This window comes from Podarcis tiliguerta (assembly GCF_965153285.1).
Source record: "Podarcis tiliguerta genome assembly, chromosome: 14".
In the NCBI taxonomy this organism is placed as follows: domain Eukaryota; kingdom Metazoa; phylum Chordata; class Lepidosauria; order Squamata; family Lacertidae; genus Podarcis; species Podarcis tiliguerta.
This window is the reverse complement of record NC_139547.1, coordinates 28,434,151-28,461,373: the sequence shown is the minus strand read 5'-3', so window position 1 is coordinate 28,461,373 and position 27,223 is coordinate 28,434,151. Positions and strand designations below refer to the sequence as shown.

At 52.7% G+C, this 27,223-nt stretch overlaps 2 protein-coding genes across 3 annotated transcripts in view; one reads left to right on the top strand and one right to left on the bottom strand.

The window, feature by feature from the left end:
• Nucleotides 1-12,340, bottom strand: part of SEMA4B (semaphorin 4B) — a 38,592-nt gene extending 26,252 nt beyond the window's left edge. Inside the window, exons 1-2 of one of the 2 annotated variants that reach the window (XM_083411966.1) lie at nucleotides 12,174-12,340; nucleotides 7,592-7,698 (exon numbers count right to left, since the gene is read on the bottom strand). The gene's annotated coding sequence lies outside the window, so the exon portion shown is untranslated. Of the gene's footprint in view, nucleotides 1-7,591; nucleotides 7,699-9,183; nucleotides 9,304-12,173 lie in introns of those variants that run through there. The other variant, XM_083411965.1, reaches the window with a different exon arrangement.
• Nucleotides 12,341-14,122: 1,782 nt separating this feature from the next.
• Nucleotides 14,123-27,161, top strand: IDH2 (isocitrate dehydrogenase (NADP(+)) 2). The gene is made up of 11 exons (XM_083412159.1): nucleotides 14,123-17,707; nucleotides 19,268-19,359; nucleotides 20,535-20,700; nucleotides 21,103-21,263; nucleotides 23,189-23,332; nucleotides 23,511-23,647; nucleotides 23,855-24,006; nucleotides 24,789-24,901; nucleotides 25,941-26,038; nucleotides 26,514-26,606; nucleotides 26,720-27,161. Exons 1-11 carry the CDS (start codon nucleotides 17,593-17,595, stop codon nucleotides 26,802-26,804), a joined length of 1,356 nt encoding a protein of 451 aa, XP_083268285.1. The 5' UTR covers nucleotides 14,123-17,592; the 3' UTR covers nucleotides 26,805-27,161.
• The last annotated feature ends 62 nt before the right edge of the window (nucleotides 27,162-27,223 follow it).

Below are 27,223 nucleotides of genomic sequence, written 5' to 3'. Positions count from 1 at the left end.
GCAGGGCAGCCTCAGAGAGGCAGGCCTGCAACAGGCTCCTGCCTGTTCCCCTGGCAACTGGCCCGCTGCTCTGAGCCTGCCCTGGGCACCTGGCTCTGCCCAGTCTGGCCTCCTTCTCCTCCTGGGTTGCAACTCCCTCTGGTGCATCAGCAGTGAATGGCTGAGAGTCCACCCTAACAGCTGCCTGGGTCAGGGACCACTGAACGTCTCTCTCCACCAGCAGGGTGGAAGTAAAATGTGAAATATCAACACCATCATTACAACACTCCCGAGCAGGGATCACACCCCTTTTCTTGATTTTGTTTTTGTTTATGTAAAATCTTATCTTGAATGAGCTGAATCTCTTAACACAGACTGGATCTGCCTTGGAGGGTGGAGCCTTGAAGATTATCATGTCCCAGTAGCAGTGCCGGATTTATGTATAGGCTGAAGCCTACTTAGGGGGCCTCACCAGCCTGCCCTCTCCCCAGTGCCTCAGTCTCCCCTCTCCCAAAATTGCAAACCCAATACTTCATGTGAGGGCAGGACAACTCAGGCCTCTAAGTCTAGGGGGCCTCGCCAGCTTGCCCGCTCCCCAGTGCTGAAGTCTCCCCTCTCCCAAAATAGTAAACCCTCTTTTACCGCAGTCTGGGTTGGTGGCCATCACTGCCTCCTGTGGGAGCAATTTCTGTAGTTTGACTAAGCACTGCATGAAGAAGTGCTTTTTCTTATCTGTCTTCAGTCTCCCAACATTCAGCTCCATTGATGCCCACTAGTCTTTCTTGCCCCTCCAGTTTCCCCAGTAACTATTTATTGAGGAACTCTCCCATGCTGATCCTGATGCCAAGACCCATGGTTTGGGGCGGGGCAGAGGTGGGGGACCACTTGATTGAGCATCCTATATATCTATATTTGTTAAACAAACAACAGACAATAAATTAAAATGGCGACTATAATATTGACTGAATGTGTTTCCTGCCTTCTGTCTGTTGCTGAATTGTCTGGTTTAATATTTTAGAGGGTTTTTTTGTATATAAGTTGTTTCACCTAAGAATAAACGGATTAATTCCTTGTCTATGGCTGTACAAAAGCTGTAACAAACAATAGAAAGTTCTATGGGCCTTGACTTGCAAATGGCAACCCCTGCACTGAGCTGAGTTTCCTGGTCAGCTTGTTTGGACATGTTTATTTTTAATTCTTAATGCTTTAATTCTGTGCCAGTTTTTTCTTCTTCTTTAATATGCTATTGACTATATGGTTTCTGAAGGTTCTTCTGCCTCTGCCCTGGGTGCACTTTTAGGCCGAGCCCTCTGCCTTTCAGAAGGTGATCTGGGAAGCCTAATTCTGCATCACATAAGCTTTAAGATGCCAGTGTGCAGCTCTGCCCTGCTTCCAAACGGCATGTGCTGCCCAGTGCAAAGGAGGGCTCAGGGCCAGCTTGCTTATGAGTTCCGCATTGGTTTGGAACAAGACAGAGAACTAGGTGAACCTGTGGTGTGACCCAGCTGCTGCAGGCAGGCAGGCTCTTCTGATGTTCTTCAGACTAGAACTCAACCCCTCCATCAAGAATAATTAGAGAGCTGAAGCTTCCTAGCTTAAACCACAGCTGCAATCTGCGGTGCACATGGGCCTGCTTGCCTGCCTTGGAAGATTCCGCAGAAATGTCAGAATGCAGCTGTTGGGCTGGGAGTGGCTCTAGAGAGGACCCCTGGCCACCAGGCTGCTGCCCATCCATTTCTGGGCACAATTCAAAGTGCTGCCCATTAAAGGCCTGATGTCATCTCAGTGCCAGGCAAAGGACTTCTGCATTTCCTTACAGCTTTAAGCTGTAAACTGGTTATGGGTTTTTGTTTTGTTTTGCTGCTTTCTTTTTTATTACTGCTGGTTTTATATTTATTGCTACGTGTGTCTGTTTTCAATTACGCTGGTGGAAGCCACCCTGGGGGCTTTTATGTAATAGCAGCTTTACAGGCAGGCACAGCTGTGGATCTTTCCTCCTCCTCCCAGATAAGCCCACCTGGACTTTATGATTGTCACCTGAGCCCTCCAATAGAAGCCCTCTGAAGTCCGGTGGGTGGCAACTGTGGAGAGAGAGAGAGAGGACCCAGTGCAGTGCCCACCTCAGCATCTGCAACCAAGACTCTTGTCTGGTGCTGATGTCCTTTGGGTGCCAGCAAAGATGCTCTTACTGCTCACCCAACATATTTTGGAGCTCGTTTTAACTGAAGTCCTCTTCAGGCACTATTTAGTCCCTTCCTTCTGATGCAGGAAGCCTCCTGCACTGGAGGAGCATTTGTGGGGAGCCTCCATGAGCACAGGAAGCTCCTTGCTTCAGCAATAGCAGTCAAACGATGGAGAAGCTAGAAGGAGCTGGGCAATGATTTGGCAGTGCTGTTCCCTTATGTGTGTGCTTCCTCTTCAGGGCAGTAATGCCTAAAGACGGTATGTGTTGTATTGTTGTGCTGTATTTTGAGTTCTTATTTACAGTGGTACCTCAGGTTACATACGCTTCAGGTTACAGACTCCATTAACCCAGAAATAGTGCTTCAGGTTAAGAACTTTGCTTCAGGATGAGAACAGAAATTGTGCTCCAGCGGCACGGCGGCAGCAGGAGGCCCCATTAGCTAAAGTGGTGCTTCAGGTTAAGAACAGTTTCAGGTTAAGAACGGACCTCCGGAACAAATTAAGTACTTAACCTGAGGTACCACTGTATTCAAATATTTATAACCCACCACCTTCTAAAAGTTGTTCATATGCTTTTTTTAAGCTCATAAAGACAGCAGCAATTTCAATAGAACCACTAATTTTAAAAGAAATTCAAGCACAGCATATGAAATAATCAAACACAGGCTGGAACAGAAACATCTTCAGAGTTTCCTTAAAGGCTATCAGTGTCCAAGATGTACATCTCTTCCTGGAGAGAGGCTTCCAGAGATGTGGGATCTCCACTCAAAAGGCCCTGTCTCTGCTGCCCACCAATCTAACCTCTTCTGCTGGCAGGCCAGACCTCAGAACCTCAGGCGCTGATCTCAACGTTCAGGTGGGCAAACAGCCCTTCAGGTAACCTGGTCCTAAATGGTTTAAGACCTTGAAGACCAAAACCAGCACCTTGAACTGGGCACAGGAATGAACAGGCAGTCACATTAACCAGCACAGTATAGGTGCGATATAACCTCAGCTGCCACTTTCTATAACCATTACAGGTTCAAAACCACCTTCAAAGACAGTCCCACCCAGAGCACCTTGGAACAAGTTTGAGCAATTTCATCAGCAAAATGCAAAGCCAATTGGTCATGGCAGACCCTGCAAGGCTCCAGATGCTGACCCATCAGGGCCTGAGATGTGTGCATCCCCAACCACAGCAAAAAAATAATACTCCATTAGCTTTCATTTCACAAGTCAGTTGCCCTGAGAGGTTTTAGAGCTGAAGCAGAGGGTGGGATACCATCACTCTGAACAAATAGAGGAGGTACTTCAGGGAATGAGAATCCCCAAGTCACCCATGCACAGAACTCTATCCCCTTCTCTTTCTGCTTCCCTTCCACATCCAGCAACCACAGCACCCTTGTGGGGTGGTTCTAAGAATTAAGAAGCCCCCTGAGCTCTGGGAAGCCCTGTGTGAAGGAGAAACCTTTTGGCATTGCCTGCATTTAAGTCCCCCACCCCTTCCAGTGGGTAGTGGCAGCTCTGCCAAGGATGGTGGCAAAGGAATCATTTGCTCATGCCCAGCACTCGGCCTCTGGATCTTAAAGGGAGAAGCAGAGAGGGAGACATGCTCATGGCAGAGAACATGGCTCCTGTGGCCTTCCAGTTCACATATAATGGAGGAGCAGTCCCTGAGCATCATGGCAGGAACCGCCACGTGACTTTCAGAAAGGAAGATCTCCCACTCTTGCCTTGAACTCAGTGCAGATATTTGCTCTCTCAACTCTTCCAGGGGAATTATGACTCTGGGAGCCCTGGCAGGGGCCCATCCGCACCCTGTCCTTACACAAAAAGGGAGTACACAGAACCATCACCTCTCCCCTCACTTTAGGAAAACAAACTGTGCACCAAAAGGAGCAAGCACTCGAGGAGATGGGGGAGGGTTTCAATGTACAGGCTTGGCCCTAAAAAAAAAGGATTCTCCCTGCTTCCCCTTCTTTGGGGCGCTGGGATGGTTGAGCAGGCTTCTTTCCTCCCAAACACAGCTGTCAGGAGGGAGAGGAGGATGAAGAGGGTCCAGGTGGGACTCTGCTCAGGAGCCCCCTCGAGGACCTCCTCGCTGCATCCGTCCAGCAGTAACCACGGCAACCCGTGATGAATGCCTGCCACTTGGTTTGCCATGGCAACGGAGGAGCATGAGAGAATGGCCCCGGGAACTAGCAAGGGTCGAGGTGGTGGGTCAATGAGCATTGGCATCAGCACGGGGAGGATCAGGGGCCCAGCGGAGCGAAGTGGGGGAGAGAGAGAGGCGGGGGAGGAAGTGGGGGAGGAGGAAAGGCAGTGGCTGTTTTCATCTTCCCAGAGGGAGGGTGGCCAAGATGTGGCTCCGGATTGGTCCCAAGCAAACGGTGGCAGCAGCAGCAGCAGCAGCACCCATTGCAAAAGGAGGGAGGCAAAGCCCTGGCAGCCAGGACAAAAGCAGCTTGGGAGAGAGGCCAACTCCACTCCAGGCCTCCCTTTTCCTGGGACGAGAGATGGAAGGAGGGAGCAAAGCTCTCCAAGGGCAGCCAGTGGCTGGGAGAGAGGAGGGGGCTAGAGGGCTTGAAGCCAAACAGCCCAGCGCTTCTGCCCTTCCTTTTGCAATCCTGCAATTTGCCTGCAGAGGTGCTCAGGCATCTCCATTGGCAGGTGGGTTTCTAATACCGTTATCGTTACACAACCCCACCACTGAAACAAATGCATCAATTCAACTGGGCAGAGGCAATGGATAAATGGGGGGGGGGGGGAGACTGGCAGCCCATGCCTGGAGTAAGAAGGCGCCCTTGTGGGCTTCGGTCCCTTTCTTCCATCTACAGACCTCGCAGCCACACCCCCATGCTGGGGCTCCTTGCTTGTTGTGGACTAGCACCTTGGGGAGCCTCCTGTTGGGAACAAGGTGGCCGGGAGGGCAAATGTCATAGTGTGCACGCACTCCTTCCCTATCAGAAAGGCAGGTATTCCCCTGCTGAGCCTTCTCTTGGACTCTCCTCCACTTCTGGACATTAGGAAAGGAAGCCTGGAGGCTGAGATTCCAGGTGGCTGTCCAGGTGGCTAGCTAGCTGGCTGGCTGCCCACCCACAGGAGACCTCTGGGCCTGAGAAAAATGCAGCCAGCCAGTTTTGCTTGGCCCAGGTCTATTGTCGTGCCCTGGGATTTGGGAGGAAGGGATCTTTTTGGAAGCCAGCTGATCAAGCACACAATCAATGGTGTCATTTGATCTCCTAGCTCAGGGCAGGGCCCAGATCTGGTTGCAGGCAGGGGCAGGCAGCTGGGAGACCAGGCTATAGAAGCTGGGTAGGAGCTCAGCACTGGCCCTTTCAGTCTTCAGACAAGGGAAGAGCAAGCCCGTGCCCTGTCGCCTATATAGGATCCAGGTGCTGTGTTGGTGGTGTGGGAGAGGGAGCCCCTGCAAAGTATTGGGAGGCAGACCACCATGTGCCATATGACCTGCTGCGCCCCCTCCACCACTGCCTGCCCTCAGAGACTCTCCCACATTTAAAGTGCATGACTCTCCCCAAAGAATCCTACAGTTTAAGGGTGCTGAGAATTGTAGCTCTCTGAGGATAAACTACAGGATTCTTTGGGGGGGAACTGTGCACTTTCAATGTGTATGGGGTGGGTGTGACCCACTGCAGTGCTGGGTGCTGTCCTACTGCCAATGCTGAAGCAAGATCCAGCCACTGGTCCAGTCAGATGACCCAGTGCAGACCTTCAGATGCCCCTTCTTCTCCCTGGGAGAAAAAACTCTCCCCAGTCACTGCCAACCAGGTTGGCTGGGTCACACATGAGGGAGTGTCTTCTTGGGTTGCCTCTTCCTTGCCCAGTACTGTCAGCATGCATGTGGGGAGCAGCTCAGAGGAGCCATGTCCTAAGCCACGCTGACTCAATCAAGATGCCCAGTGCCCTCCTCCCATGGCAGAGAGACCCAGCAAGGGCCACTGATGACTCCAAAGAGTGCAAGCAGGCTGTCAGAGAGGCTGTTCCTCTTTGCAACTGCAACTGTTGTTGAAATCCGCCCCCCTAAGGTCACAGCATTCCCACAGAGGGCTGTACAGTCATGGCTTCTGCCAGTTCCTGGAGGGCACCAAGGGTGGCAGAAACAAAGGCAGGTGGAGGGAGAGATTCAGCCACATAAAACAAAACAGCAATTCTGTAAGGCAGCTCCCATGGGCAAATGCCAGGCCATCAGCACCACAGCAGGGCCCACAATCTCATGATTATCGGCTTGTGGTAACAGAGTTTTATTTAAATTTTTTGCTGGTGGCACCAGTGTTGTGGAATGCCTTCCCTGATGAAATGCGAGACACCCCATTACCGTTGGCATTCTGCCACCACCTGGTTACACATCTGCTTAGGTAAGCCTTTCCCTGAACTTGAACTTGTGGTTTTATTGTTTTCACTGCTTTTTTCAAACTGTCTTTCATTGTCATGCTTTCAGATTAAGGGTGTTTTGATGCCGCTGTGTACTCTGCAAAATGGTTAGAAACCATTTTGGCATCTACGTGGTACATAAATTAATAAATCATCACCCTTCCTCCATGCTTCTAGGTAAAGGTAAAGGGACCCCTGACCATTAGGTCCAGTCGTGGCGGCGCTCATCTCGCTTTACTGGCCGAGGGAGCCGGCGTACAGCTTCAGGGTCATGTGGCCAGCATGACAAAGCTGCTTTTGGCGAACCAGAACAGCACACAGAAATGCTGTTATCCTTCCCGCCAGAGCGGTACCTATTTTTTTCCCTACTTGCACTTTGATGTGCTTTCGAACTGCTAGGTTGACAGGAGCAGGGACCGAGCAACGGGAGTTCACCCCGTTGCGGGGATTCGAACCGCTGACCTTCTGATCAGCAAGTCCTAGGCTCTGTGGTTTAACCCACAGCGCCACCTGCGTCCCTGCTTCTAGCTTTCCAATAAAGCCAAGGGAGAAATACTCTGACCTGACTGTTCCAGGCAACTTCCTTCATTTCCATTGATGCCCTGGTGGAAGTTGAGTTCTCAAACATTTTGGTGGGGAGGTTGGAGAGAAGGAAGGAAATGTCTGCCACCCTAAAAACATGGTGACTCCCAATCCCTTCTCCCCTCCCAACACACACTACCCTTAAATAGCTCGGGACATTGTCAGAAAGAAAGATATGTGGCTGTGAGCCGCCTCCCACCACATGACACCAGGGGAAGCCCTCCTCAATAACCCTGGTGGGTCCCACTATTGTAGGCTGGGGTTCATAGAATGGCACTTGGCCATGGAAGGCCCCAAATTCATTGGGGGGGAAGCTTTTTTGCAGGCAGGTTCCCTCATTGATTGCCCAGCCTTTCCCAGAAGATGCCAAATACCCTCTTGGCTGGCAGCTGCTTCGACTTCTTTGCCCATTTGTCGAGGCTTCATCTCATAAAGGAAGCACACAAGCTGACAGGCTGAGGGTCCTCACACTCACCTCCTTCAGCTCTGAGCAGCTGGCATGGGTACAAAGATGCAAGGAACTAGTTTCACCTGGCAGGGAGGCCAGCGATGCTGAGGTCAGCTGGGGCTTTCAGAATGGACCTAGGAGAGGGGGAGAAGGAAATAAGGTTTTAAATATGAAAATTCCCAACCAAGTCGGAATAGTTGAAAGACGTAGTCTATCTCAGCCTTCCCCAGCCTGAAGCTCTCAAGATGTCATGGTCCACTGGCAGGAAATGCGAAGTTCTCTGCAACATGGGCAGCTGCTGCAGCAGGAAAGAGGTTTTGGGGATGATTGGTATTTGTTTATTGCATTTCTATCCCAGCTTTTCCTCCAAGGAGCTCAAGGTGGTGTGCATGTGGATCCCTGATCCACAACACCCATGTGTTGAGAGACAGAACCTGGCCCAATGAGCTTCATGGGGATTTGAACCCTGGTTTCCCGGGTCCTAGTCTGACACACTAATCCAGTGTTTCTCAAACTTGGGTCCCCATCTGTTGTTGGACTACATCTTCTATCATCCCTGACCACAGGTGCTCTAGCTAGTAATGATGGGAGTTGTAGTCCAACAACAGATGGGGCCTCAAGTTTGAGAGAATTAATTGAGGAGGAGTGAACCATATACACTACCTTGAACTCACCGGAGATTGAATATAAAAGCAATTAAAAAATATGTTCCTATAAAGCAGGTGCTCTCCTAGGGTTCTGGGGGGACAGTCTCTCTCTTTCCCTCCCTCCCTTTCTCTTTCTCTCTCCGCCGCCCCCCTGTGGCAGACAGTCCTTCCGAAATACACTTTTGTTCACAGCTTCTGTGGCAAAATCTGAGTTGGCAAGCATGCTCTATCCAAGACAGATACAAACATTTGTTAATGGGTGCCCAGATTGGCAGCACAGCCTGGTGTGGGGGAACAGCAGATGAAGGGTTTTGCAAATGCAGGCAATATAGTGTGTGTGGGGGGGGGGCTATTAGAACCCCCCTTGTGATGCCTTCCTCTCCTTGCCTCAGGGTGGCCCTTGAGGGCTGGCTGTGGGGTGACCGGGGGTCTGGTCCAGCGCCTTGCTGAGATGGGTGGGGCACGTGGGCATCAGGTTGTTTTGCTTGCCAAGGGCCACGGCTGAACCCCAGAGTTCAGGAGGGGTCAGTCCCAGCTCCGTTACAAGCTCTGTTGGTTGTCACATCCCCAGCCTAAGGCTAAACTTGGGGGGGGGGGCGCGCCAGAGGGGCCATCACCTGCGTCCCTCTAATTCTGAAAAGAGCCATTCAGACGCCCCCCCCCCAAAAAAAATCTCGGAAGCCCTTTAGCTATATAAAATGCCTCTGCCCCTCCCACGCTAAATTTCGATGATAACTGAAGGGGCTTTCTCTGGGAGGGGGAGTGCAAAATTCCTGGCGCGCTATTGTGCCAGGGAAAAGGGGCTTCCCTCCGCCTGCCCTGCCTCTGCCGGGGAAAAAAGACTCTCGGCACATGGGCAGAGGCACTGTCTGTCTTGGCTGCTAACAGGTCTCGGGGCTGAGTCCCGTCACAGAGCCAGCCTTTGAAGGCAGAGACACCCCCGGCCCGCCCTCCCCCCTCTCTCTCTCTCACCTCCTGCACAGACGCGACCCCTTCTCCCCGGCCCCAGCCTCTCCTGCCGTGGCCCGCCGTCGCCTTTCTTTGTGGTGCGTCCCTCCCTGTCTGTGCCGGAATCGCGGGGCGCCGTCGGGGTGGGGGGAGGGATCGGGGCGGTGCTTCCAGACCAACTGGTGACATCAAGAAAGGGAGGAGATGGGGGGGGTTGAATACGGGGAGGGGTCCACACAATGCAGAGGCGGGGGTGTGGCGGGCTGGTCGGAAGCTGGGGAGGGGGCGGGACCCCGAAATGTCACCCAGCCCCCCTGGACAGAATATCCTCCTGTCCCTATGCCAGGTAAGCACGACCCTCACCCCGGTCAGCCGAAGACTGAAAGGGACCTGCAAAAGATGGTCCCTTTCAAACAGCAAGAGAGACCCCCTGCGCCCCCCGTTGTCCGTTCCTGGCCAAATCAGTGGAGAAACGGGCAAGGCGCGCGTTAATCTCTGCCAGGGGAAGTGGAAACGGGCAAGGCGCGCGTTAGAGGGAGAGGTGTGAGGCTGATTCTTGGCACGCGGGAGCGGGATTCCCTTCTGACCACCGCTCGGACCAGCTGAGCAGCGGCAGCCCCAGGGCTGCAGTGAGGACAGCAGCAGGAGCCCCGCCCCCCGATTTTGGCTTCCTCCCCGCTCCCAGGTTGGGTCGAGTTCAAATCCTTCCCCTCCCCCGCCCATAGCATTCCCTGCTGCCTATTAGGATGATTGTAAGCCGCTTGCGGGCAGAGACCGCTCCCTTCCATTTCCTTATGCAACTCGATCAATGCCCTCCAGGGGGCGCTCCTGCGGGGAGGATTTTCCAGAATGCGGAATTAAGCGAAGGGATTCCCGAAGGTGAAAGCAAGTGGCGCCGCCACGGACCGAGGGAGCAGCGCCCTCTCGTGGGCAATGGCGGGATGCTCATGGAGACCTATAAGGCGGTTGGTTCCCGGAGGGGCGCCTTTGTTTATCCAGGGAAGCCCCTACAACAGGGGTCAACAAACATTTTCAGCAGGGGGCCGGTCTACTGTCCCTCAGACCTTGTAGGGGGCGGACTATATGTTGCCATGATTATGACCCGCATTTTTGGGCAAAAACCCTTATTCGGTGCCCAAATCTGATTTTTTTGAGGGGGGGTGTTCCTTCACACACCCACGCTGCTTCCTTTGCGTTTTACGCATTGACAGTTATTTCTCTTGTAAGGCAGGGTGGGGGGCTGAGGTAAGTGCGCCATTTCTGTCAGCCCTGGAGAGCGTTTGCGCAGGTGTGGGTGAAGGGAAAAGCTGTTGGCCACGCTAAGTCAGGCCAGTGCCGCTCAAGCAAAAACATTCTTTTCCCCACGTGAGGGAAGACAAGGCGACGACTATTTACCTTTCCATGGCTCACACCGTGTAGCAAACAAGCGGCCTCCCCAGCAGAACGCAGAACTGCTTTGGAGTGCAGCCCCCCAGGCGCTCCCCGCTTCCTTTGGCGGGGAGCACCGCCACCTCAGACACCAGCAGGTGTTGCTTCTTAGGCGCCTCTGAGCCCCTGCTGCTGCAACTGCCCTTCCTGAGGTCAGTTGCTGGCAGCTCCATGGTGGAAATCCGAACTGTGGCTCCTTTTCCCTCTTCCCCACCCTGGAAGAAAAGGTTGCTGCGCGTGCATCACAGATGAAGAAGGGGCTTGTCTCAAGCAGCCGCTCGCCTCACTTTTGACCCCCAAGCCTGGCTGAGTCGCAAAAACCATCATGCGCGCTCATGCGCTATGCCGGCTGCCTGGATTCCCGGACCGTCCACAGGCCAGATCTAGAAGGCAATTGGGCCTGATCTGGCCCGCGGACCTTGGTTTGCCGACCCATGCCCTACAGGTGTCTGTTCCAGTGATCTTCCTTGGTGAAATGCCAGCAGCAGAAGAAAGGAAAGCGACATTGACTTTGACTGCCTTTGGCTTCCAGCTCAAACCCACTAAGAAGTATTCCAAGAAAACCAGCAAAATAAAATGAAGGTTAAAGAGCAAAATGTGTCCTGAGCTGTATTGGTTCATGTAGGGAATAGAACACCTCCAAACCACAAGAGAGCAACCTCTTCACTAGGAGAAAGGGCAGGAGGGGGGGAGGAAGATTCCAGGTTCTCCAGGCCTCCTCTCCAGGCCGGTTGTGAAGCAAAAGACAAAACGGAGAGAGAGAAAGTAACAGAGACACAGCAAGTGTCCTTCCCGGAGCCAGACTATTGTTCCATCTAGCTTAGCACTGTCTACACGGACTGGCAGAAGCTCTCCAGGGTTTCAGGCAGGGTTATCTCCCATCCTTACCTGGAAATGCCACCAGAAATTGGGCCTAGGACCTTCTGTATGCAAAGTGGATGGTGATGATAAAAAAAACTGTTTCCTTAAATATTGTGCTTATCTTTCTTATTCTTGATGTATAAATGAAGTGAGAGTACCTGAAGGAAGACCTTCTCCTGCATGTACCAGCCCAATTCAAGGATCCTTGGATGAGCTTGTCTTGCGTATGTGCTGAGATCCTTCCTGCAACAACCCAAATAAGGGACTTTTCTGTTGTGGCACCCAGCTTCTGGAACAGCCTCTCCTTTGAAATAAGGCACCAGCGTTGATGGGCTTTTCCTGCTTGCTGAAGTCAACCCAGAAGGCATTTTTGGGTGACATCTGGCTGGCCTGTGATGTATTTTATTACTGAATATATTTTAATGTACCAGTTTTAATATAATTGTTTTGAACCACCATGGTATTATTAATGAAGGGTGGTATAAAAATATTTTTCAGGAATAAGGAGTTTGTAGAATCAATTCTTTGAGTGAGCATCTTTTTTCTGGCTTCAGCTAATATTGTCTCCTTTGTTTTATTGTGCATAAATCTTGCAAGTTCCCTCCACTGGGATCTTTGCTTCTCCGTGAGAGAAAGATGGTGTGTGCTTTATTGTGGAGGCTGCAGTTGTGTCAGGGCTCAGGGGCAAAGAGTGGCACCAGCTTCCAAGCCTGCTCAGGACTTACCTTCAGTGCATGGGGGTCTTGCCCATTTCTTCCAGTTCCAGGAGCTGGCCAAGTCAACTTCCAAGGAAGATTTCTGTGCCTGAACCCCCTACTGCTTTAGCAAAGTCGGAAAATGAAGCTTTTGGTGGCCATCTTTTTCAAGGTCTTCTTGTTTTAGATACTCTTCATTTATATTTTTACAACGCATCGTGTACTTTGTTCTGCAGCTCAGCTGCACTATCTCCTATGTTTGCAGTTTGTTTAAGAGTTGCCTGGACCTCATTTAACTGCTGTCTGAGTGGTCAAGCTTAGAAGCTTATCGTGTGTTTTAAGTTCAAGAGAAGTCATGGGTTAGCTTTGTTTGCTTGTTTCCTGGGCTGTTCTTTCCTGCTCTGCTCTCCAGCTGATGCTATGTCCCATTCCGTCCCACTAAGTATTTAGTTCCTCCTTTTTTCAGGTGTTCCTTTCTGTCTTGGGTAGGAAGGGGTATCCTGTAGGGGCTCTTCTGATGTTCTTGGACAACAATTCCCATCTCCCCTGACCATTGGCTATTCTGCATTTGGGTGTCTGTTCATTCTCACTGGTCAATACCCTGCCCCCCATGAAGCTTCTGAGATTATTTCTGCTTGTTTGTGACTTTTCCTTCCCACCTCTCTTCCAGTCTGGAACACACAGATGCCAATGACAAAAATTAAATAAAATCACCATGCAGCAATAAGACACAGTAAGAATCACAAGAGGACTCTAATGCAGATTAGCAACTTTTAGTCACCAATCCCAATCCCAAATAAATTGGTTCATTTATATAATGGGACCAAAACTGAACTTTCCAAGCCCAGATCATAGACTCATAGAATTGTAGGGTTGGAAGGGATCCCCAAGGGTAATCTAATCTAACCCCTTGCAATGCAGGAATCACACCTAAAGAATCCCTGACAGGAGGCCATTCAACCTCTGTTATCCAGTTGACACAGTTCTGTTTAAACCATCCTGCTTTTGAAAGCATTGCCATATGGGCATGAGCCTTAGCAAGCAGCATAGGTGGGGGTTTTTTTGAGAGAGAGAATCTTTATAAATATCTGCACATGAAAAAAGTTGCAATCTTGCCTCCAGTTTGTCCAAGAGACAAACATGGCTTCATTGGATCTAAGCTAGTGTATTTGCTTCTGTACCATAAACACACATGGACCTACAGACCCTGCAAATCTGTCCGTGCTGCAGATGCAACCTCAGGCTCTGGGTACCTGATGCAGTGCAGAAGATATTTGCACCACGGGTAAGTAGAAGGTAAGAAGAAATGCCAGAATCCAGCCCTCATTGCTACTGGTGAGGGGCTGCATCTTTTTACAGTTAGGGCCAATTAGGGCGATGGGGGGCGGGCAGGCAGGATGGCCATTTGGCCAGGGTCCTCAAGCTCAAATCGGGCCTCAGATTTAGACACTTGTGAGTTTTCGGTTTGTCCAGAAGCAGGGGATTTGTATGCAGTCTGTTCCAATAGGGGTCCTGCCAAGACTCCAGCTGCACAGCTGCAAATAAAACATTTTAAGTGTGTTGTGTGACACTAGATGGTAACAGTGAGCTATGGCAAATTCAATGTATTTTTCAAAACGGTCTTTAGAAAAGCATTTTCACAGTGGTTTTTTTATATGTGTGTAGATTCCACTCAAGTTCTCTTTCCGTTTTCTCACTCTATTTCTGTGAGAAATGTCAGAAGAGCCACTTGTGCATTGCCACAGATTGTGTATAGGCACAGAGGGTGGGGTGTCGTTTTTGCAGCCAGAACCACTCCATTTTCACCCTCTCCTAAACATGCAATATGCCTAATCTTGGGGCTGAGAGACACGTATTGTCTCTCCAGGCCTGCCTGAAAAGCACATTGCGGTCTGCAAAGGACCACAGTCTAGGCGGTGCCTAAATCCAACAAGACAACTTTTGCAACCCATGAGAAGATTTTACACGCCGTAATTACGAGGAAACTTTGTGCTTTAATGTCTGTTAAGTCATCAAGTCTGTGCTCAATTAAAAGATCTTGTCTGAAAGTTGGCGAGGCTGGCAGTTCCAGAAGATCACAGCTGCTGTTGAAAGGGATCCTGGGCAAATGCAGAGTTTGCATGGAAGGGTGCCCAACACCCTTTATTGCCCCGTGGGAAGCAGAATCAAGGAGGCCGAAGTGAGAAGGAGAGCAGTACTAAGCCTCTTCCTAAGTAGGGGAGGTAAACAGGCTGGCATCTTGGAGTGCCTCTGGGTCTGGCTCCTTGGCTCAGTCAATCAAAGAATACTAGGAACATAAGAAGAAACTGCCAGATCAGGCCAAATGGGCTCATGTAGTCCTGCATCCTGTACTCACAGCAGCCAGCCAGATGCTGGTGGGAAACCTGAAAGCAGGATTCAAGCACATGAGCCCTCTCTCCTCCTGGATCCATTGCCTAAGCCTGTCCAGCACCAAGGAGGTCTCCTCTAAGATGAAGCCATTCATGGCCAGAGCGGCCAACTCTTGCCAAGTAACTCTAGCCTGGAGCCCAGCATGCTGCCAGGGGAGCAGCCCAGTGGCTCAGGGCAAACCAGCCATGCCCAGGAGACAAGAAGCAGAGGCTGGTGCTTCAAGGATGAAGTTCTCCAAAAAACATGTGCTTTCTAATCTCCAATGGCCAAGCAGCACATCCACCCAACACAGTTCAGATGCCAATTGTCTCATGAGTAGCAGCTATGAGTGAGCCCAGTGTAAGTGTCTCAAGCAGCTGGTGAGCCCTGCGGCAAATAGCATGTTAAGCTGCAGGTCCAGTGCAGTCTTATGCACAGTCATTCTAGAAGACATCTACCCATTTCACAGATAGGTAGTCTAAAGGATGGGAATCCATTACAGAGAACTGAAAGCACCTGAAGAACAAACAACTGGTCTGTTCATGCATGAAAAGGTCAAGGAATTTTGAGCATGTAGGAAAGAAGCAGTTATATTCTATTGTCACAAGCGCTCACAGTCAGCATGAGCCAGTGCAACCCAGACTGAGTGACCCCCACAGCCCTGGAGATTCCCTCTCTCTCACACACAGGGGCCTTGGCTCTGCCCTGGTGCCCCCTAGCTGGGCAGGCCTTCCTGCCCCCCCCTCTCTTCCCCAGGGGGATGTCCAACTGGCCAACCACTGGGTAGATGAGGCTGGGTAAGGGGGAACCTCCAAAGCAGACCTTTGCCTACAACTTCCATCATCCTTCACTGTTGCCTCATTATGCCTGGGGCTGATGGGAGTTGCAGTCCATGCATGCTGCCTCTGATCTAGTCAAGAACACTGGTCCATCAAACTTAGTGGCACCTCCACCAGGACTGGAGTGGGGCGAGCCTTTAGCCCTCTACGTGCTGCTGGACTCCCCAGCCCCCGTTTGGTTGGAACTTTGATGGGTGGAGATGTAGGGGTCAGCTATATGGTGCCCTTGAGGCAGAGCTTTGGGGCAGAAGCCCCCACTTGGCAGAATGGGCAGGACAACACCACCCCATACACAGCCAGCACACAACTCTAAAGGGGGTGATGGGCAGAATTAAGCTGAATTAAGTCCAAAGTCTAAAATTGCCCAACTGCTCTGTTGGCTGAGGCCTTGCAGCCAAGAGGGCAGAGGGGCAACTCCTCCTCTCTCCCCAAACTCAAGCTGGAGTGGTCTTGGCAGGCTGCTTCCTGATTGGTGGTGTTGCTGGTGAGTGTGTTTGTGTGACTCCTTTCTTGTGTTTCTGCCCTGAGAGCATGTAAGGTCCCGGCTGTGTCAGTCAATTAAAGTTTATTGTTCTAGCCAAAGGCTAGAAACCTGCAGCCACAGTCCCAATAAAACAATCGAGATCATACATCCATAATATGAGGCAACATCAGTGATGTAAGACAGGTTGCCAGATACACCCACAAACTCAAATCCAGTTTGATTTCAAATTAAACCTCCAAATTACCACAACTTTATAGTGTTCTATCTAACTCCCTTTTCCTGATATTTATTTGCAGCTGGTGGATAGAGGGCCACACTGTGTGTTACAAAGCTATTATTGTCACCCAAAGGAAACTGGACCGTTTCTGCCGGGATGCACCTGCTTGCTTCTGTGAACAAAGGTTTCAGAAAACGATCTTTTGGGTCTCTATATCAGGGGCAGACTAACAGATGTTTAACAGTGATGTGTTCCAACTGAGGCTGACCACAGATACAAGGATTAAAGAAATTCAAGGAAGAGGAGCATAGCTTTGCACTACCTCCACTGCTGGAGGCAGGGTCCCTCTAAATGCCAGCTGCTGGGGATCACAAGTGCACACATGGTCTGCTTGTGGCCTTCCTTTTGCAGTATCTGGTTGGTCACCATGAGGACAAGATTCTGGGTGGCCCCTCTTTGGACTGATCCAGCAGACAGGCCGTTCTTGTGTTTTGACCTTAACAGCTGAGCCAGTGCTGACCCTGGGTGGTTCAAGCCCAGAGCAAAGCAAGGGCTGCTTGGATTGCACTGTGTTCAGTGCCAGCTCCGACCCCCACCATGCCCACGGGTACTAACCCTCCAGTCCCAGCGCCTGCCTTCCCAAAGGGGCTCCCCTCCCTTTGGTTGGGTTGTCAAGAGGGCATCTTGCACCTCCAGGCGGAATGGAAGCAGGGGCCCTTGTAGGAAGTCCTCACGGGGCTTCTCTCTTGGGCACCACCCTGCAAGGCAGGGGTGCCAAGGTTGCCCTTCCAGCCCAGCCTGGACCCTGATCTGCTCCGCTCCGGCCCCTCTTCCCCGGGGCTATTTGCTGCGAGCTCCTGGATTAGTGGCGACCGGCGGCTGCCGTCAGTGTGCAAACAAGTGGCGCAACGCCCTCCGGCTCTGCCAATGCCCTTCAGCCCCGACGGCGGCCCAGGCAGGCCACGTCCAGCACAGGAGCGCATCCTGGGAAGCTGGCCTTCGCCTCTCGTCTCGATGGATGTTTTTTATCAGCAGCCAGGCCTGGCCTTGGCGCTCCCGTCCGCCCGCCTGTCTGGCGGCTGCAGCTACTGTTACCCAAGCACAAGGCGAAGCAGTGGGGAGTAAGCTGGGTATCCCTCCCTGCTGGGCGTCTAGGGCACCCCGCCGCCCAGCGCCCCCGCGAAGGCCACATTTGTAACGCGGGGGGGGGGGGGCGGCGGGCACCAAAGGCAGTGGAGATGCTGTCGCCCGAGGGAGGGCAAGAGCGTGGCACTCACGGGAGCCAAAGGGGCAGTAAAAGAACAATGGCTGCTGCCGCTGCGTGTCCATTTCCCGGGTGGCCCGCTTCGGACCTCGGCGCCCCGCCCCGACGGGGAGGTTCCCAAAGCGCGGGGACTTAGGGGGCAGGGCAGGCGGGCGGCCGCTCCATCTGCTCCGCCTGGCGCGCCTCGGCTGCTCGGCTTCTCCTCTTTGCCGCCGCCGCCGCCGCCACTGCCGCCTGCACGTCCTCCATTTCCTCTTCCTCCGTCCGCCGCCACGATGGCCCACTACCTCCGCGCTGTTGCTCCGGCCGTCGCCTCGGCGGCTTTGGGCCGCTCTCCTGCCGCGCTGCTCCCGGTGCTTAGCGTCTCGCAGCGCCCGCCGCACCGGCACTGTGAGTGGCGGGGGGGGGAGGAAAGAGGGGGGTGGTTAGAGCAGAGGGTCCCGGCGCTGCCCCCTCCCAAGGCCTGGCGACGGGAGCCACCTCTCTAGCCCCGGAGAAGCAGGCCAGGCGTTCGCCCCCTCCAAGATGCCCGGCGCCATGGCCGTGCCCTTGTGTGGCAGGGTCCTGGAGCGCCCCGGACCCCCCGTCCGCCGGTGACCTTGCGATGCCCCGCCGGGCCCCGCCGGCTGCCTTCCTCTGCGCCTGGGCTCGCTCGGCCCCGCCTGCCATGCTGGGCCTCCCCAGGGACTATATTTAGAGCCGCCTCGGGTGGAGCCGCTCCCGCTCAAGTCTGCGGCGGCCAAGGCGGCTTTGCCCGCCTCGGGGCACCGGGAGACTCGGAGGAGGAGAGCAGATTGTCTCTCCTGGGAGACCTGTAGCTGGGGGACGCGAGGCCCACATGCCAGCCCCTCTTTTGCCCCGTCTCGAAAGTGGCCCGGGTGGGAGGGTTGGCGGGCAGAAGGCTTGCCAGCTTGGCGGGATCCTGTTGCATGGAGCAGAAACTGGCACAGCGCACAGCTGGCCTGGAGGGGGCATTAAGACCCTGTCTGCATATACGTGCTTGCCTCTTTGAGGCTGTGCCAGGCCTGGGAGTGTAGGCCGGCAGTTGCTTTGCTTCTTTGTCGCCATGGAAGACCCCCCCCCCCCCCCGCCGCCCGCAGCCCTACATGCACACCCTAAAGCTAAGCCCCTGAGGAGGCCTCTTCCCAGCTTGACCAAGACTCCTTTTCCTTCCTCTGTGTGTGGATCTCCAACAGAGGATTTGGCTGCCCCCTGCTCTGCCATTCCTGCTTTGAACAGCTAGCAGCTGGCTCCAGGACCTGTTGGAGAGCCGTGCCAGCTCACTCTCTGAGGGGCAGGGAGAAAGCCGCAGAGGGAGGGTGTGCCTGCTGCTCCCCTGCTGTCCTCTGAGGGTGACCTTGTCCCTTGACCGGCTGGCTGGAGCAGTGGAGTTGCAGGTCCAGTCTGTGAAAAAGGGGCTGCGGGCAGATCCCCAGCGGAGGAGCCTCACCCCAGGCAAATGTGCTTGGATTATGGCTTGTGAAAGTCAGCAGGGCTTTGGGCTCAGCTGGGATTAGTTAGAGAGCCACTGGGCAGCAGTTAATTCACTTTCTCTCCTGCCAGGGTCAATCACAGGGTAGACACAGCAGGCACCTTGGCCTGACTGCTTTAGCTCCACTCTGTGTTGTGCCTATTCTCAGTAGAGCTGGGGAAATACTTCAGATTCTTAAGAAGCACCGGCGTCAGTTGCTGTTTACATACACGAAGGGGGAAAGGCTTGCAGGAGAAGCGCAGGCAGCTTCCACAAGGGAGGCAGTTTATCTGTATCCAGACCCCAACAAGGATTTGTTTTGAGAGTGGTGTGCTGGGATAGAGACACATGCCAAGGCCCTGGGATTTTTCTTCCAGTGGTTCTAGCAGCTGCACCCTGGCACAGCCCACATCGCACAATTGTTTGGGTGCTGGAGGTTGTCTCTGGTGTCTCTTCAGCATTCTGACATTTTTCCACAGATGCTGACAAAAGGATCAAAGTTGCCAACCCTGTGGTGGAGATGGATGGTGATGAGATGACCCGGATCATCTGGGCCGGCATCAAGGAGAAGGTATCTGGACGTTTTGGATCCGAGGGGCTGGGAATAAAGCAGCAAGGACCACGTGTTGATGGCCTGTACATTGGTAGCAGTCATGTTTCTAAAATGCTCACAGTTTGTGGAAGGGTGAAGAAAGGGGCAATAGAAAGTTAGAGGACTGGAATATGTTTCTCTTTGAAGTAGGCTAAGGTGGGACGTGGGTGGCGCTGTGGGTTAAACTACAGAGCCTAGGACTTGCCAATCAGAAGGCTGGCTGTTCGAATCCCCGCGATGCGGTGAGCTCCTGTTGCTCAGTCCCAGTTCCTGCCCACCTAGCAGTTCGAAAGCACGTCAAAGTGCAAGTAGATAAATAGGTACCGCTTTGGCGGGAAGGTAAATGGGGTTTCTGTGCACTGCTTTGGTTTGCCAGAAGCGGCTTAGTCATGCTGGCCACATGACCCAGAAGCTGTACGCTGGCTCCCTTGGCCAATAAAGCGAGATGAGCGCCGCAACCCCAGAGTCGGCCACGACTGGACCTAATGGTCAGGGGTCCCTTTACCTTTAAGGTGGTCTGGGCTTCTCAGCTTCGAAAAAGTTCCCAGGGGAAGTATGATAAGAGATTTATAACATTACGAATGATGTGGGGAGAGAGCCGGATTTTCTCCTTACGATTTTCAACATCCTGGGATATATCGGTAAACCAGATGATGACATTCAACACAGCCGTATTCCACATGCAGCAATGAATGAGTTATATAAAGTCAGGCAGCCCCTGCCAACCTGGTGCCCTTCAGCTCTTCTGGACTACAGCTCCCTTAAGTCCCAGCAAACATGGCTGCATGATGATGGGGCCGATGGAAGCAGAGCTTTACTGGCTGAGACTGCTGGGGGTTGTAGTCCAAAATATCTGGAAGGCACCAGGTTTGGAGTTGGGTAGGCTGGGGCAGGTTAGTGTCCCATTTCCCCACAGACCAAATGGAGCTTGGAGAAGACACCACCCTTGCAACAGGTGGGAAATTGTGTGAATAACATGTAATTATTATTAATTTTTTAAGTGCACTTTTTGCATGCACAGGAACGGTAGTGCGTGGAAGCTTCCTGGGGCATGTCTCTGATGGGCCTTCTTGCTCAGTGGTGTGTTGATCTCTACTGCGGGGTCTGCATCTACATACCTTTGTCCTCACTGCCTTCCTCCCATCCCGGCACAGCTGATCCTGCCCAACATAGATGTCCAGCTGAAGTACTTTGACTTGGGGCTGCCGAATCGGGACCAGACGGATGACCAGGTCACCATAGACTCTGCCCTGGCCACCCAGAAATACAGCGTGGCTGTCAAGTGTGCCACAATCACGCCCGATGAAGCCCGCGTGGAAGGTACATGGGAAATGCCCATGGCAGGGTTCAAGGAATCTGGCATGACCTGCGCTCCAGGCCCCCTCTCCCAAGAGGAAGTCCCTCAGCCCAGAGCATATTGCAGCTCACTTTCTTGTGGGGAATGTTCCTCTTTTCTCTTGGGATGGCTGGAGTGGCTGGTGCTAAGGCAGTGGATTGGCAAGGAGCCATTAAAGCTACCTTCTTTGAGTCAGACTCTTGGTGTAACAGGCTCCACTGACTGGCAGCAGCTCTCCAGGGTTTCAGGCAAGGGACCTGGAGATGGAGCCTGAGATTGAATCAGGGATCTTCTATGTGCAAAGCAGATGCACTCTGCTGAACTGCCACCATTGGTCTCTTGCTCTGCACCTAACTACCTCTTCTTCCCCTCCACACTTCCCCTAGAATTCAAGCTAAAGAAGATGTGGAAGAGCCCAAACGGCACCATCAGGAACATCCTGGGTGGGACAGTCTTCAGAGAACCAATCATCTGCAAGAACATTCCTCGCCTGATTGCCGGCTGGACAAAGCCCATCGTCATTGGCAGGCATGCCCATGGTGATCAGGTGGGTTGGAAGGGAGAGTGGGTGGGTAGATGGGCAGCTGGATTGGGAACAAGGTGGGATGTACAACTGGGAGAGTAGAGCATTCTCTTCTCTACAAACCCTCTGGGATAGAGCAGGGCCAGTCAGTCTCTCTTACCCCTTGGCAATTGTGCTTTGATTATCTGTCTGGCTCCAATCTGCCTCCCCACCTCAGACAGGCATGCACAAAGTCAGGAGTAGCAGGGGGAACGTTGTTGGGATCCTGCTGGCTGAGTCAGGAAGTGATGGCAAGAGTACAGAAAGCTTTGAAAGAACCTCACTGATAAATCTCCTTCATCCTTGAGTACTAGGCACAATGGTACTCGGGTTAAGAACTTAATTCGTTCCAGAGGTCCGTTTTTAACCTGAAACTGTTCTTAACCTGAAGTACCACTTTAGCTAATGGGGCCTCCTGCTGCTGCCACCGCCACGCGATTTCTGTTCTTAACCCGAGGTACTACTTCCGGGTTACCGGAGTCTGTAACCTGAAGTGTTTGTAAACCAATGTACAGTGGTGCCTCGCAAGATGAAATTAATTTGTTCTGCGAGTTTTTTCGTCCTACGAGCCTTTTTGTCTTGCGAAGCACCACTGCATTTAAACACTGACAACGGCGGGGAGGGGCGGGGAGAAGCAGGACAGCTGCCGCAGCCGGTACCTCAGACTCACCCGCGCGTTGTGGCCACCGTGTGACGCGGCTGCTGGAGGGCGGCGGGGCTCAGGAGCACGACTTGGCGGAACCACCACCATCCTCTTCACCTGAGGGAGAGAGGGAGAGAGAGGCGCTGGCGGCAACGGCTCTCTGAGGGGAGTGCGCGAGGGGGGTGGGCAGCGGCACAAGGCACCAACCGTCAGCGGGAAGGTGGGAGGGAGCCGGAGGAGCGGGGAAGCGAGCGTGCGTGCGTGCAGTGACCGTCGCCATGATACGAGAGGCAGGGCCGTTTCGTCTAGCGAAGCAAGCCCTTAGGGAAATCCGTCTTGCGAAGCACCTCAGAAAACGAAAAACTCTTTCGTCTTGCGAGTTTTTCGTCTTCCGAGGCATTCGTCTTGCAGGGTACCACTGTGCCACTGTACCACTGTACTTGGTTTAAATACCTGTTCTAAATTCAAATGCTGTATCTTCTATAGGAATAGAATCAGAAGAGAAAAAAATAGAATTTTCTTATGGTAAACGCCCTGTTCTGCAGTGGAGTGAGGAGGACATTTGGAATCCTTTGGGGTTGGCTCCTCCCATCCTCAGGGGGAGAGACCAGCTGCCTTGAACGTGACTCCTTCATACTCTCTATAAAGCAGACTTTGCAAAAAATGTGCAGGGAACAAACAGGCCCTCACACAGACTTTGGCAGCCTGGAAAGCCCTGCTGTGGGTGATGAGCATGGTATGGTGGAGGAAGGATGGATGGTCATTGTAAATGCCCAGCTACAGCTGCCATAACTTCCTTTGGTTCCATTTCCCTTGAACCTCCCAGAGGCAGGTCATAACCGGGGGGGGGGGGGAGGACACAGGCATCTTTGCCCCTAAATTCCTCCACCTACACCCATGTGGTTAAAAAAGCTATGTCCCTTCTAGGGTGTGTGGAGGAAGTGGGTGGCTGTAAGCAGAGAAAAATAAAAACCGAAATTAACTGGAAAAACCCAATCCCTTTGTGAGGGGCTCATGAAGCAGGGCTAGTCTAGAAGCTAGAAGTTCAGCTCAAATTGCCCCTGCCTCCTACAGGTGGTGGGGTAAACCCAAAGGATTCCAGAGGCTTCCCCCCTTGCTCTTCTACAGGGCAGTACTGTGGACCCAGCTACAGAATACATTGGGAGGGAGTAGCCCCAGCATGGGGCTAATGAGGGGGTTTGATGTGGGGAATCGAGACACTTTGATGCTGTTGGGCTCTCCTAACATGTGGGTTTCTGCTTTCCAGTATAGAGCCACAGATTTCGTTGTGGACAAGTCTGGGACATTTAAGATGGTCTTCACTCCCAAGGATGGCAGCGGAGTCAAGGAGTGGGAGGTGTACAACTTCCCCGGTGGAGGCGTCGGCATGGGCATGTACAATACAGATGAGGTGAGGGCAATGCCAGCTGGACCCCTCCATTAGTTGCTTCCTGGGTCACCTCCATGGGGCGAGGCTGGCTGCTGCATCCTGGGGACCTGCTGCTCCCCTTTGAATAGCAGGGTGGCAGCTCCTGCAGGCTGCTGCTTCTGGGTCATGTCCCACTGAGGGCCCTGTCTTCCTTTTGCAGTCCATCTCGGGCTTTGCCCACAGCTGCTTCCAGTATGCCATCCAAAAGAAGTGGCCCCTTTACATGAGCACAAAGAACACCATCCTCAAGGCCTACGATGGGCGTTTCAAGGACCTCTTCCAGGAAATCTTTGAAAAGTGAGCCCTTCTGACCCCACCTCTTGGCCTAACCAGGAAGCTGTGGGTGGGGGTTGCTTTCTCCCACCTTCCCCAAAACCCAGCATTGCCTCCTGAGATCCTAAGTGCCAGAGCACCTCCCTGTTGGGATGGGTTGGAGGTGCTGTGTGAGGAAGATTAGAGGGTTGATGCTGCATGAATAAGTAACCTCTTGTTCTCCACTGCTAGGCACTACAAGACTGATTTTGACAAGCTCAAGATCTGGTACGAGCACCGTCTCATTGACGACATGGTGGCCCAGGTGGTAAAATCCGCAGGTGGCTTTGTTTGGGCGTGCAAGAACTACGATGGAGATGTCCAGTCTGACATCTTGGCCCAAGGTGCGGTGCTGGGGAGGGGAGGGCAGCTGTGAAAGGCTGCAAGTGGTGTGTATACTTGCAACTTGTAGGGACCAGAAAGCAGGGGGAAAGAGTTTTCTCTATTCTTGCAATAGCACCGCAGAACATGGCTTCCTGTGTGACCAGGGCACTTCAGGGGGCTAGACCCTCCCATGTAGGGAGCTGCCGCTGGTTCATCTTAACTGGCAGCACCTCACCAGGAGCCTTTCCCAGCCCTCTCTGGAGATGGAACCTGGGGTCTTGTATGCCCAAAGCACTCACTCTGCTACTGAGCTATTGCCTTTCTCCAAGACTGCATAGTGCTCAAAAGGGCAGGTTTCTGCTCTCAAGGGGGGAAGCAATGTTGCTGAGGTCTTCGTGAGATTAATGGTTCTCAGAATGGAGACTGCACAAGGCAAGGCCAGAACATTTTACATCCCGCTTCCTGCCCTTCTGACTAGCATCTCAGAAGATGGGCTTTTCTCTCCCTGTGGCTGTTCTCCAGCTCTGTTGCAGTTGTCTGTTCTGCAGAGTGGGTTGGCAGATCAGATGCTCCGCTGATGGTGAAGCTGGAGAATTCAAATGTTTCTTCCTTCCTTGTGAGTCAGCTGAGCGCTTGGCTTTAATCTGTTGATATAGAGTGCCAGGTACCTCATGCTCCAGAGGGGAGCACCTCATAGGCGCAGGAGCAAAGTGGCCCAGGGACCTCCCCTTCCCCACAGAGGAAGGTGTGGAAAGCTGCTGTTGCAGAAACAGCCAACAGGAGTTTGGCTTTTTTTTTCTAGGGTTTGGCTCACTCGGCCTCATGACTTCCGTCCTCGTCTGCCCGGATGGGAAGACCATCGAAGCGGAGGCAGCTCATGGCACTGTTACACGCCACTACCGGGAGCACCAGAAGGTGGGTCAACTGGGTGGCTGTTGAGGGGGCTCACCTGGCCCCTTCTTTAGGAATATTGTCTCACTCTTTTCTGCACCAGGTGAAGACCCTTTCAGCTTCCCAGGCTTCAAATAACGTATTTTTCGCCCTATAGGACGCACCTTTTCCCCTCCAAAAATGAAGGGGAAATGTGTGCGCGTCCTATGGGGCGAATGCAGGCTTTCGCTGAAGCCTGCTTGCGGAGAGTTGCCTGCGTGCTGAGCTCAGCGCGTCCAGGCTTCGCGGACCTCTCCGCAAGCAGCGGGAGCCCGGCGCTGGGCTCCCGCTGCTTGCAAAGAGTTGCCTGCATGCTGAAGCCTGCACGCGCTGAGCTCAGCGTGTCCAGGCTTCGCGGACCTCTCAGCAAGCAGTGGGAGCCAGCGCTGGGCTCCCACAGCTTACAGAGAGTTGCCTGTTTGGGGGCTGGGGTCGGGGGAAGCTCGGGCTTCCCCTGCCCCAGCCCCAGCCCAGTGCCTGGGGCGAAAATATTTTCCCCCCTTTATTTCCCCCCAAAAAAACTAGGTGCGCCTTATGGGACGGTGCGTCCTATAGGGCGAAAAATATGGTAGCTTCACCTTTTTAATCCACTGAGTCTTAGATTCGCCATGTACTTTTAGTGAAGATGTGCTAGTTTGCTTGTTGCTGAAAATATGCTGCTTATTATAGTTTTGCCAATTTATTTTAATGTTTCATTGCTGTAAGCTGCCCAGTGAACACTTTGATTGGAGGATATAAATACTGCCAATAAAATAAATGAATGAAATAGACCAGTGGGAGCGCCCTCTTCTGGCCAACTTGCTGCATCTGCGTTTTCACCAGACTAGGGATAGGGAAACTGTAGTCCTCTAATGTTGCTTTAAGTCTCTTTAAGTATTGTCCATGCTAACTGAGACTGATGGGGCCCAACAGCCCCTGGAGGGACACAGGTCTCTCCCTCTCTCAAGCTAAATGCTTGCTGGTCTGCTACCTCTGTAGCACTGGCTAGCAATTAACTGTGCCTACCTGTTTTCCTCCCCTGCAGGGCAATCCCACCAGTACCAACCCTATCGCAAGCATATTTGCCTGGACAGGAGGTCTGAAGCACAGAGGCAAATTGGACAGCAACCCTGACCTCATCAAGTAAGGGCCACTGCCCAGCAGCATGAAAAGCAACATTGCTGTGGGAGAGCAAGTTGGCGGGGAGGGAATAGGGCTGCAATTACGTCAAGCTCACGACAGAGATTTTGGAAGTACAGGCATAAGAATGACCCAGATACTGTAATGGGAGAGTGCCCTGGGCTCCCCAGGAGAAAAGGGAGACCCTGAAGAAGGAAAGGCAGGGCTCCTGGAAGGTGTTGTGAAAGACCTGCTTGAAGGTGAGCGTCAAGCGTGTTGTTGGCACACTCCATATTGCATATCGCTGCATCTGCTAGTTGCTTCAACAAGAGATGCACAAATCAAATAACGGCAGCAAGACTGAGAAAACAAACAAGCTTTGCTCCGTGCAAAACAAGAGTGAGGCTGGGCCTGGCCTGTAAGTCAGAGGCTGCAGGGAGATGCTGGGCCTTGCTGTTTTTCCTCCTGTTCTAGAGGCTGTTGTTTTTTCCATGGCCAGGTTTAGTGAGACTCTGGAGAAGGTCTGCATTGAGACGGTGGAGAGTGGTGCCATGACAAAGGATCTGGCTGGCTGCATTCATGGATTAAACAAGTGAGTATTCCTGGGCTGCTGCGGGGCTAGCCTGTGGCTCCTACCTTGTCTCTCACGAGTTGAGGTCTGTGCTTGGACTTCTCATGCTCCCCCTCCCCCTTGTGCATTTTCAGTGTGAAGCTCAACGAGCATTATTTGAACACCACCGACTTCCTGGAAGCTATCAAGAACAACCTGAACAAAGCTCTGGGCAAATAGGAGGAGCTGGAGGGGGGCGCTGGAACGTGCTGGTAGTGGGTGGAGGAGGGCACAGCATAGCATGGAGGCACACGATGAAGGAAGGGGATTGCCTCATTTTTAACAGAACAAATTATGGCTGTTTGTACTGTCAACCAGAGACATTTTTGTAACCTGGTTGTTTTTTAAAAACCTTTTTAGCCGCCCTACTTGGGCTCCAATAACATGTCCCACCTGCTGCTACTGCTGGCTTGGGGGAAGGTCTCAGTGCTGGACCCCCCACCCCCTGCCAGGCGGTCATAATGGTTTGTGCTGTAATTTATGTACTGTGGTTTGGGCCTCATGGTGCCAAATAGAGCTATTAAATTATAGCTTTTACACATGGCTTGTTGTTTTTATTGCTTCCCAGTGTTGACTGTCCGTTATGGTGACTCTTTTCT